The sequence below is a fragment of the Streptopelia decaocto genome (assembly GCF_964273445.1).
Source record: "Streptopelia decaocto genome assembly, chromosome: 1".
Classification (NCBI taxonomy): domain Eukaryota; kingdom Metazoa; phylum Chordata; class Aves; order Columbiformes; family Columbidae; genus Streptopelia; species Streptopelia decaocto.
Window position 1 is genome coordinate 44,101,616 of NC_138663.1, and position 12,861 is coordinate 44,114,476.

General features: G+C 36.4%; 1 protein-coding gene across 4 annotated transcripts in view; it reads left to right on the forward strand.

The window, feature by feature from the left end:
- Positions 1-12,861, forward strand: part of ANKS1B (ankyrin repeat and sterile alpha motif domain containing 1B) — a gene marked incomplete at both ends in the record, with an annotated part of 433,162 nt that overhangs the window by 94,710 nt on the left and 325,591 nt on the right. For all 4 annotated transcript variants that reach the window (XM_082076086.1, XM_082076094.1, XM_082076095.1 and 1 more), the window contains one exon: positions 10,976-11,116. In XM_082076086.1, the coding sequence (XP_081932212.1) occupies positions 10,976-11,116 (141 nt within the window). The remainder of the gene's footprint in view (positions 1-10,975; positions 11,117-12,861) is intronic.

Consider the following 12,861-nt stretch of genomic DNA (forward strand, 5'->3'; position numbering starts at 1 on the left):
ACAGGATCTATTAAGGGGTGGAGAGAAGTGTAAATGCATGGTTTCACTAAATCCTATGATTCTTTTGAAGTTGAATAAATTGGTGCTCTCTTAGAAGCAGCAATCCCATTTTCCCTTTCTTAGCTTCTTAATAAGAGGTATACAAGTGAATGCTAATGGTAAATATTCTGCCACATTTCACAGGGCAAAATGACCATTTGTGATAAGCTAATACAAAAGAACTCTTTCTTTAAAAATAGTTTAGTAGCTGAAATGGGAACATAGGGCAACTTGTTTGAACCATTTGCGTAATTTCTTTTTTTTTTTAATTCTATCATAGTGGCAACAAACACATTTATATTTGACATATTAAATATTTTTGTCCTTAAATCTTGAAGTAGTTGACCACTCGTGATGTAGAGTTTCATTTTGTTCTGTTGGCAGATTTTTTCAGTCCCCATGAATAAGCTCAGCAAGTAGAAAATTAATAGCAGAAAAATATATTGGACCAGATTCTTATACCTCTGTAAAATATAAGATCAGGAGTCATTCACAGTGAAGGGGCAATTGCCTAATATTTACTATGCATTAGAAATGTTTGCCTGTGGAATTAACACGGATCAGCAGTGTGCTCTAAATGCACCCCTTAGCTTTTCTGTAACTTCACTGTATTCTGAAACCCTTAGCTGAGTTCAGTGGTATAAGTTTTTAAATTGAGATTAGAAGCAGAAACCAGGGTTACTTGACCATGCAGACATCTGTTATTACAGCAGTTACTTTACTTTTCCAAAAGGATGTAAGAGTTGACGGATTAACACAAATTTTTGTCAACTGTTTTCTCTTGGCATCTTTCCTTCCTAATCATATTATAAGTTTCAGTTTAGTACCATGAGGGCAAATCTCAGAAGAGGCTCTTCAATTTTATTTGCTTTAGTGGTTGAGATTGAGCAGTTTCTATTAATACTACTGCTGTTATTTCTGTTGATATTGGTGCTCTGCCCAATATCTCTGGAATGTGAACTGTTCACAGCCTGCAAAGAAGCAGCCTCAGCACTACCTGTCAGTCTTAGACAAAAATAATATTAAAATGTGGAAATGTTTTGTGCCTATGCTGGCCTTTCTTTTAATTATTAATAGTTGTTTCCTTATGGGTATCGGAATATTTACTACCTTGCCTTTGTGTCTGTCCCAAATGGTGTTTTTTTTAAGGAATGTCAATATTTTTAACACCTTACTTATTAAATCAAGAAATACAGTGTTACACAGGAGTTGTAGACAAAAACGTGTTACCAACTGACTTGCTTATGTGTATATTACGGGATCTTTAAGACACTATATGGTGACTGGCTGAAGAAAGAATTTAAATATTACCTCTTCAGCTACTTAGGAGTATGTCTGGAAAATAACAAAAAGGTGTGCTTGTATTGTTGTAGATCTATACATTCTGTTTGAGTCTACCACAGGCAAAAAGAACAGTACAGATGAGCTAGTACAGGAAGAGCAACCACTGGCCTAAATCTTCTGCTGGTACTGGTTATTGAGGTGACTGCAGTGAAATCACTGTTTTAATTTTATACGACAGGAAAAAGCAGCAGCTTGCAGTATGTGAGCTTCACACTGGCAGATTTTCCTACCAGCCATAGCAAAACTTTTGCCTTCCTAGTGAATATGATGTTGAATCCTACTTCCACCTGCCATATAAACAAGGCTGCATTGAGAGCTGTTGTCCAGTTGATAGTACTCTGCGTCTCTTATGGGTTGTGTGTGTGATCCTTTTTCCTAATACTGCTAGAAGAATCCGAGATCTTGCATAATTTACTGAGAGGTAGATTACTATTTGACTGGTCTTTCCAGTTAGGCCTTCAAATTCTATAGCATGTCAAGACATTTCAGCTGATTGTCAGCTATTCTCCTGCTTTGTTTTTATATTGTATTTAGCACTTACGTGACAATATGGCAAACTATTTGTGTTTTGCTACTAATGGTTCTGTAGATAATTTAGTACAAATGTTCTTCAAGGCTTTTTCAATTATCCGCTCTTAACCAGCATTCATCTTCAGATGACTAACTCAGTGCTGTATATAGTTCCTCTTTAGATTGGCTTTGTCTATTCAGGTATGATTTTTCTCTTACATCCTTCATTAAGCCAACAGCAACTTAATGGAATAATAACTGCATTTTCAGTAACACACTTTTACTGAGAATATGTATGCTAAATTAAAAAACTGTGCACTGGAGGAGTAATAAAGTGGTGACTTCTGCCTACTCACTTACCACCTGATTTTTCCTCTAATTTCTATTCCTTCTGCTCTATTTCATGAGAAATAATGTATTTTCTATAAGTTTAATCATTCTGCCACCCACTTATCCACCCTCTCTTTCACAACTTTAAAAAAAGAAAAATACATGTTTTATAGCTGATTTGCTTTGCAACTAGATTGCACTTTTTCAGATGTTATATGATAACATTCAGATAGTATAGGGCTGTTAAATACAGAGATGCCTCTGTAGTTATTCTTCAAGCAGTATTTTCTTTCTGTGACATTTAAAGCCAAAAATGCTAGTCTTTACTTTGAATTATATATGTATATATATATATATATATATATATGCAAGGGTAGATATGCTTAAACTTCTAATTCTATTTAATTTTTCTAAAAATATTAACACTTCATTTCTGCAGGCTCCTATACCTTTCATTATCAGTCTCTTCTTTTGCAACTGGTACATGAGTTTTTTTCCAGTGAGTCACATTTTGGAATGAGTCATGTGCTTATTGATTCAGGGAGACACATAAGCCTGTTGTTAACATGAGAAATCCCATTAACTTAATTGGAACTATTCATGTGCTTAAACTTCAAGAGTCAAAAGCAAAAAGTTGCCAAATTCCTGCATTTCTGCACAACCTACATTTGTAGATACCCTTTCTGCATACCAACTTAGGTCAAAACTACTATGCCTGTGGTATGGAAAGGCATCCCTAGACATACATTTCTGTAGCATAGAGTGGCCTTGCAGGTTATATGGCTTGGTGAATTGTCTTGGGGCTTTAAGCTTCAACAAGCTGTGCTCTTTTTCCTTGGTCAAGCAAAGTGCTTTGATGTTAAGCGTAACTGTACAAATAGTCTGATTTATGAGTCTTAGGTACATGCTCAAAGTTAGACAAGTACTTAAAACACAGACTCACTTCATTTTACCTAATGTTAAGAGGGAGAGATTAATTTGGAAGGCAATTCAGTCCTGTCCCAAACACAGATGTTAGGATGCAATAAATAAGTTGTGGAAGTACCTGTATTTCCATGCATTAGAGAGAACTAGTTTAATCTGTAGATTAAACAATCCAGAAATCAGTTTAACCCATAGATTAAACAAGTAGCTCATATTAAATGTTTAGTTTTCAAATGGTTTGAACTAGTTTAAAAGAATGGTGTCCTAAGTGGTTTTTGAATTGGGACAATGCATCTTGGAGCTTCAAGCAGCTAATCCTTCATCCCTTTAATTTCACATTGAAAAACAAACACAGTTTATGCTTCTCAAGATACTTAAAAATGAAAAGTCGCTCTACTATATCATTCTTAACAAATACGTTCTTATTATTGTTGAATTATATTTAACTAAAAGCACTTAGTGTTCCAATCTCTGCATTTTTTCCGTTTATGGAATTACTGAATTTTCTGTCATTTGAAAATCTTCACCCACATGGCAAAGTTAAACAAGAGTAAGAAAAGAGTAAAGATTCTTACTGAAATACATTAAGGTTTCTTCTGCTTTGCACTTAGGATATACACACAAAATCTCAGATCACTAAATATCAACATTCTAGCAGCAGCTTTTATCTATAGATCAGATGCTCTTCATATGAAGATTACCACACTCAGTTCAAAAGCTTTTGTGTTTAGTGAAAAGTCAATTAGCAAAGATCAACCTTTTCATTAATAAATGACAGTGTGTTGATGGGCCACTTTTATGGTTACTTTTTAGCAAATGAAAAGCCATCCTAAGTCTTGAAAAATATTTTTTTCTTCCATTGATAAAAGAATTGGTTGGTTTGTGTGGTGTTTGGGTGTTTTGTTTTTTTTTTAGTTTATGCCTGATATTTTCTGATTAATGAACAACTTGTTAGGTTTTAAAATCCTGAAACTTTTGTTGTATGTATGTATGCATCCTTTTTGAGAGTAGTGCAAAGATTCAGAATTGTCTTAATTGTCATTATTTATGTTACTTGCAAGGATGTATGGCACTGCTTTGAATACACATTCAGATGTACTCATATTAAAATATCTTTCTTTAACTTAGTATTTTGACCTTATGCAGTGTGCATTGTACTTGCCATCTAGTTCCAGGGTGCATTTGCTGCATGCTGTTAGATCCTGCTGCGAAGACAGAATGATTTAACTTCTGGGGTGCTCATTGTGACAGGTGTCCATAGCACTTGCCCACTGAGGGGCAGTAACTACACATTCATGTGCTTTTCATCACGTATGTGAATTAATCATGTTTGCCTTAATTTAATACATTTTATTCCTGTTACATGTAGTCAATTACCATTACTGCTGACTTCCAAGTTACAGGAATTTCTTCCCAGGCTCAGACATTTCTGTTCTTGAGTTCAAAGTGTGTGACTGTTTCAGACTTTCTTGTTTGTTTAGTTGGTTTGGTGTTTGTTTGGTTTTGTTTGTTTTGTTTTTCTTTGTTTTGTTTGCTAGAGCTTGGATTTTCAGAGCAGTTATTCTTACGTGGCACTGGAAATGGTTACAGAATATCTCATGTTAATTCCCGACGTAGCCCAGCACTTCTGCAAATGTGCCTTCACCATTTCAATATAGCCAGGAAATAAGGAACACAAACTTAGTGACCATCTTGGAGAAGTTTAAGTGACATGTGCAGCATCCCAGAGGGATTATAAGGCAGCGGCAGGGACACAGAAGCATTTAGCTTCTCCAACATTCAGCTGCCTTCTGTACAAGACCATCCTTGTTCTCTTGATATTCCCTTGCTGAATACAAGAGGTGCAATCAAGCTCTCACCAGACTCATAGTGAATGAAATTATGAAAGAGATGTAAACTAGGAGCATATTTGTGAAATAATGGTTGCAGAGGTTCAGTGTGAGGTGAAGGAACAAGATAATGAGGATGGGAAATGGAAAAACGCCAAGCAGGGGGAAGGCTGACTTGGGGGATGCGGGAAAGGTGTGCCCAGGCCACCGAAACACTTTCCTGTTATTCATCTGTAAGACACAGCATGAGTCTGGTAAATGAGGCTCCTCCTTGTCAGGATCCTTGCTGAATCCCAGAAGGGCACATTTGGTTAATGTAGGGACCCTGCTGTGGAAGGATAGTAACTGGTGGTGTTACACTTGATGCCCAAATGCTGCTTTTTTTTCTATTCTGCATCCATCAGGCGTTTTCCTCTGGGAGCAGCCTGGGCAGCAGCAGAGGGAGCACTGGGAGCACAGGAATGTTCTCCTGTCCCCTCCCTGGCTGCCACAGCTGCTGGGAACAGCAGCGTCACACAACCACCTGCTCGTCCTAATTTATAGAGGATGATCAGGAACAGTTTCCTGACTTATTAATAGAATGTGAAATTAGAATATTAGACAATGGAACTGTGGGTTTTTTCCTAGTATTTTATGCCATAATTACATAACCTTTAGGCCAGGCAGAGGAGAGGTAGAGGCACATATCTGTCATCCAGCAGTTAGGATCATATGAAACATTTACATGGTCCTGTGTCTGATGAACTATTTCTTCAGAAGAAACTTCCTACTGACTTCATTGTTCCAGACTGAGTGGTAGCATTTAGCTTATCAATTGTCTGGTTGCTTTCTGCCTTCCATAAACAGAAGGAGATTGCCTTCTGGATTTTGTCTTTGCTGCTCCATTTCAAAAAGCTTATTTTCTTAATGTGATATGCTGCAAGATGAATGAATAGTTAGCATTAGTGCTTGGAACTATGATGCAATAGCAAATGGTACTTTATAACTTTTACAGTTTTACTGGTGCTATCTTGCTCTAGTGGATGCTGTCTGAGAGGGTATTTGTGATACTTCTGCAAATGGATGACAATTATGCAAAAACAAAGATACAAGAAGTAAAAAAAATATTTTTGTGTTCAGTTTTCTGTTTCACTGCACTACTACAGGGAAATCTCTGTATCTTGAAACAAGGGAATGAAATCACATTTTGCCTAGCAATGGCTGCTTACAATTGTCAAGGCAGAAAGCAGACCAGTTTTTATCAAAAACAGAGAAAAAGAGGGAAAAAAAAGAAATAAGAGGTTTTGTATGACTTACTCTATTCATAGAGAAAACTTGTCAAGATAATGAGGTCATATGATAGGAGGAAATTGTTCACATCTGTTAAAAAGGAAGGCCAAAACTTTATGTATGTTTTATACATGGCGTAAGGCTTCTTGAACTGTGAAGGTGGTAGCTTTAAGTAATAGTTATGATTAAAGGTGCTCTCTTTTTCTTTTCCTGTTGACTTTTAAGAGTGAAACAGACTTTCCCTGTGTGTGGTGGTGGGGTTTTTTTTTTCTTTCTCTTTTTTTTTTCCTGTACTTGTCATTCTGTTTGTTGCTAAATATTGGCTTGTTCTTTTAGATCAGGAGAGAGATGTCAAGTTACTGTGGGAGCCAATCTGATGTAGATACATACACCAGGAGAACAAATGCCCTGTTTACAGAATAAAGTGTTCTTCAGTCTAACATATCCTACTGGGAAAATTTTGCTTTTTGTGTAGATGGAGACATGCAGAGGAAGACTTCCATACGTAAATTTTCAAAGGTATAATTTAATGCTCATCAGATATGAAAATCAGAGGTGATACATCAGGCCCTGTAGAAACTGAGGGAAAACTTGCAGCTAATTGTAATGGTCCAGTGTCCTTATGCTGTATCTTACTACTCCCTTACTGCTGCTATTATGCTTTAACTTTTGTATATATAGAAATTATATTGTTAGTCTCTTATTGCTATAAGCAATTCCTAATACTTAATTCAGTGTTCCCTTAAAAAATAGTACTTTTAATAAATCTTTTATTCTGTATCAATGTCTTCTGGTTTCCCTACCAATTTTTTCTTTTTATATATTATTTCTAGTCTCTGAAGTTTTTCTGTCTGTTTTGTTTGAGGATATATGATGCTTATACTCGTGTCTCTTTAGCAGATTTGGCCTTTTCGAAGCTTAGTCTTACAGTTTATGTTGACTTCATGATTTCATAATGTCAAATTCAATTAATTGAGCAACTACGATCTACGTGACATTTTTAAACTACATGTAGTTTTTATTTTTGGAGTCAAAACAGGCATGAATAAAAGGTTCTCAATTGTGTCTATTTTTCTTTAGGTGACAGAAATCTCTTCCTCTCTCTGTCTTTTTTTTATTTTCTTCTGAGAAGTGAGCATAAATAACTTTGGTTTCACTAAAACTCCCCCCACGGGGCTATTTCAAGGCTTCCCAGCAGCACACACAGAATTAGATTATCATGTCCAAAGGATCTCTGAGGAAGCAAAATTAAATTATACAACAGAACAGAAAAATGAGGGAGTTCTGGGAAAGGAATGAAGGCATGGAGGGAATAGCAGGGAATTGTTTGATCTGGGTTAGTTTCATGGGCTTGTGTGACAGTCTGGGGTCTGTGGATTGACTGTAGCTCTTTTTGTATCTCCCCTGTGTCTTCTCTGGGTGCATCCTTCTCCCCAGAGTATGCAAACACAGTCTACTCCATTTGGGGGACATCTGACTCCCATTTCTCTCATGCAGCTATTAACTCCTTCGCTCCTCTTGGCAAATGCAGCTCTCGCCCTGCAGCAACTTCTGTTTATCCCTTTGCACCCGTTGTCTGGGAAGAACTGAGTTTCTGACAGCAGAGATGAGTGAGAAAGGTGATAGCGGTAGCTGTTTCTTCACCCTTCACATATGTTTCCCTTAGTGCTTTATCAATAGCAAAAATCTGGGCAAGAAGGGAGACATCAAGCAATAAGCATAAAAAGAGCCAAACCTACTCCGCAGTAGTCTGTAAATTAGCCTGTATCATGTAATTCACTGCCTAACAGTTCTGGTCAATTTATTCCAGCTGCATTCAACTGTATTCGGCTCTGGGACCCCCAACATAAGGACCTGTTGGGGAGGGCTCAGCGGAGGGCCGTGAAGATGATTGGGGGGCTGGAACACCTCTCCTATGAGCTGAGAGAGCTGGGGTTGTTCAGCCTGGAGAAGAGGCTTCAGGGAGACCTTGTAGCAGCCTCCCAGTACCTTAAGGGGACCTACAAGAAAGCTGAGGAGGGACTGTTTACAAGGCCATGTAGTGACAGGACAAGGCGTAATGGCTTTAATCTGAAAGAGGGTAGATTTAGGTTAGATATCAGGAAGAAATTCTTCACCATGAGGGTGGTGAGGCACTGGAGCAGGTTCCCAGAAAACCTGTAGATGCCCCATCTCTGGAAGTTTTCAAGGCCAGGTTGGATGGGGCTTTGAACAACGTGGTCTAGAGGAAGGTGTTCCTGCCCATAGCGAGGGAGCTGGAACTAGATGTTCTTTAAGGTCCCTTCTGTGATTCTGTGACATCGACTTATCCTTTTTTGAATGATCAGGAGATCTGCCTATATAATATTCCCCACTTCTTCTCATTCATATTGACGACATTAATTAAAATTCATGTGATCCCCACTCTATTGTAGGCTATTTATATAAAATAAATCTGATGGAATTAATACAACTCTCATTCTCCTTGTGTAATTGTTCTATTGTTCAGTAATACTTTTGCTATGAATTTTTTTTCTACTGTGATCCTGTAATGGTTAAATACTCACATGTTCTTCCTTGAATGAGTCAAATGTATTGAATGTCATTGTTTCTCCTTCCTTTGGTTGTGTTAAAAATTCTCTCTGATATTTTTGTGCATTTTTTAACTTTAGAAGATGGAGTGACTATATTTTGTGCCTTTTTATTCACTTACATTGGTTTGTAAGGCCACAGCTGATGTGTGTTACCTGTTTTCCTGTACCTGCACTGCTGCAGTTCTTTGCTTTTTGCTCCAGGGGGCAAGAAGCACTTTATTCTCTGGGAAAACAATTCTGAGATTTAGAATATAAATGTAGAGCAACCACAGTGGAAGATGGCATCATAAATAGATGGGAAAGACCTGTAGTCTGCTTCCTTTGTCTATGCAAATGCATAGCAATAATAGTCCTTCACGACCCACACTCTGCGGTTAACCTGATCCTTTTAATCATCTGTGTAAGAATATTGGTTGCCGTGGTAACACATTCTGTGGTACCACTTGACTGTCAAAATAACCTCATGAAATAGCATGCTAAGAATGTTTTAGAAATTGACTTTCAAAATAAAAAGTAAATAAATCCACCTAAGTTTAGAAGACAGGGCTAGATTCATGAAGTCTGCAACAAGGGAACAACCATTTTCTAACTGAATCAAACTAGTAGCGATGGATATATCATGTTTCTCATCTTTGGTGAGTGAGCTAAAACAGAATTTAGAAATACTTTTTCTGCTTAAATTAATGGTATCCAGCCACAGTGGTGTCTAAGAAGTTAGCACAAGAGTCAAAGGTTAAATGATCCTCAGATGTAATACAATTTGAGTTAGTTTCTGTCTCTGTGGTGCCTTTGCTTCTCTTACAGTTCCCATCAGCTTGTATTAATCTTCAGAACTGCTGCTGTTTCTCCACCTCTTTCCCCCTACTTTTCCTTCATCTCTGCATTCCTTTTCTTGCAGCAGACTCCACACATTTCTTTATTGTATTACTAAAATAATCTGCAATTAAGTGGGTTTTAAAAATTATTTTTCTGCGGGCCTCATAGCAGTGCTTTAGAACTAATTTTGCCACCAGAATAATAGGTGTAGTCATCCATTGTTTCAAACAGCATTACGTTGGTCAGGCAAAAATCCAGCCACTTCTGAAAGATTGCTTAAGGTAAGCAAGCATTCCTAAAGAAAGCATTTAGTATCTGAATGTCAGGTAGACTGCACAAACAAATGTCAAACAGGCTAGAATAGCTATTACATATTCCAATTTAATCATGGACAAAGAATTAAGACCTTTTTTTTTTTTTAAATATCCTGTTATTTTTTCTTGTCATAGTTTTTTTTTAGCATGAGATTTTAAAAATCTTTCATTACTGGCTTAACTTTCCTTCTCTTTCTCCTGAAATCAATGAAAGTTGCCACTGCAATTCATCCAGCTGGGGTGGACTATACTGTGTAGCAAAATAATATAAATAAATGGGAAGTCTTCATTCTTCCTTTTTCTGGCTGTCATAAAAAATTAGGATACTAGTTTAAGCAAAAATTAGCATTATTCCCTTATTGTTGAGACCAATATGGAAGCCTTAATGCTCACAGCTGAATGACTTTTTCCTTTACCTTTCATCCCTTCTAGCTGATGAAACAAAATAAGGCAGGTCATTTTAAATTTTTTTGCCTACAAAATAGTTCACATGTTTGTTATTAGTAAATATAAAATTGATACCTCAGATTTTGATTGAATTTTTTTTCCTGCAAAACACTTGGACTGATCCAGGCCATAGTAATACTGCTGTACTTTTCTGAATGCATCAGGCAACTATTGAACAAGATCCTCTTTGTTTATATTATTTCCATCTTGGGGATAGCACTTTTTAAATACAAAAGTTATGTTTTCTTCTCTATAGGATATTCTGAACTTAATGACATTAAAGCAAATTTTCAAGTAAAATGAAGTAGAAATCACCACTTGATAAAGAAGAAAATAAATACATATTTTTAATGTATGATGTTGTGTTCACTCATATATAAAGTATAATTGCAGATAGGTCAATATGCACCTTCCTTAGAAAGTGTGATTTTCATATAGCAGATTGACAGTTGAGTAGTTACTTTGTATTAAAAGAGCAGTTTATCTTTTGGAATTTATAAATGGGAATCTTTTAAGTTCTTTCCATTAAGTAAAATGTATCACTGTGTTTAGTTTGAAAGTGCTGTTTCTTTATGTGCAGAGGCCTTCTTCAGCATGTTTATCAGCGAGAGAGGAAGATGATGATGATGCAGGCGAAAATACTTGTGGTCCTTCAGGTTTATGGGAGGCATTGACACCTTGTAATGGATGCAGGAACCTCGGATTTCCCATGCTTGCACAGGTATACATTTACCTTTTCATTAGCTGCTTAATCTCTGTTTTACCTCTTACTGTAATTTCCAGTCTTGCCTTATTCCCTTCATAATTGTTACCATGAGTCTTCATTTTAACCTTAAAATCTGGTTTTAAAATTAAATGTCAAGATTTGATCATCCTGCTGTAATACTCATCCATACGAGTTTAATATTGAGACCGTGTGATGTTTATTACCCCCACAGACAGATAGTTTTTATGTTGCATAACTTTCTCTTCTGATTCAGTCTGGAAAGAAATTATGAAGTCACATAGTTTCCTTTGGGATAAGTACTCTATTTTTGATCAGTTTTAATTAATATAATGACATCTCAGCTACTTTCTGCATGGAATTAATTGTGGACATCGTGTATAACTCAACTGATGTAAGAATATAGCCTAAGACTTCTCTTTGAAGATTATGTAAGTTAAAAAAACGTTCCCAAATATTTTCAAATGCTCATGATAATACAGAAGAGAATAAATAAAAAAGGTTAATATAACTGAGTCAAGTCCCAACAATTCTCAGAGCAGAGCAGTCTGCCATATCCACCAGGGCATGCCAACAGCTGTGTCCCGAACAAGTGATATTGTATTGCTACAGAACAAGATGATGCTTATTGCTGCCTCTGCGTCTCCCTTGTTCTCTCCCCCACTGTAATTTAGCGCTCTCATTTCTGTAACACTTTTCCTGCGCTTTTCTTGTAGCATTGAATGGAGGCCTGCCAAATTTCTGGTTAGAATGTCTGTTTTTTTTTCAGTTGCCTCCTTACTTGGCACTGCATTTAAATAGCTTTGTCAGATTCTTGTGTACCAAATTGGAATTACATATCCTGTCTCACCACACTTTATACACTGTTGCTTTCATACCGTGACTGTACGTTTTATTCCCTGTAGTCTCATGGGACTTGCACCTGTTTGAAGTCAGTGTTAAAGCTTCCACTGCAGTCAATGGAAACAGGATATGGCCACTGATGTGCCTGAATAACAACGAGCACTGCCCTGTCTTTTTATAAGAAGCTTTTATATCCCTTTCCCCTTTCAGTAGCTGTTTTCTACTTCACACTATCTATCATTTTAGACATTTGGCAAGTTGCAGAGCTGTCGGAATTAACCTGATCTGCAATAGGAGTGCTATAGCTACTGATTCCTCATTTTTAGGAATTTGTTTCAACAAATATTTCTCAAATAGAACTTATTTAAATCTGTATCACTTATGGTTTAATTTTTGTGAAGCTTTCCTATGATGAATGTATATGCCCATTTTGGAGTGATTTCCTAATTTTAAAAAACATTTTTGTTTTCCTTGTTTCTCTTTCATGAAAGGTATGTGTAAAGCATACTATAAAGTTGAGGAATGCATTTGAAAAACAGAATAAACTTAGCTTTGTTTGTCGGTATCTCTTTATAAAGAGAGGCTGATGTCAAGAATGATGTAAGTTTTAAGATACTGACTCCTGAATTAGTTTGATTCATTGTACTTAAATTTTAAACTCAGCCTTACAATATCTCATCTTTCTTGCTCTGAGAACTAATAAGTTTTTTCATTATGGGTACAAAAAAGAGTATATTTATTCTATGCTCATTCATGAAATGACAGATCATCTTTCCAGATTGTTTCTCTCCATAAAAATTGAAGATAGATATAGTTTTGGGGTTGTTTGTTTTTGTTTTTTTTTTTTTTAATTCTTATGGAAGAATGGAAATCTCCAAATTACAAACCAGTGAATTCAG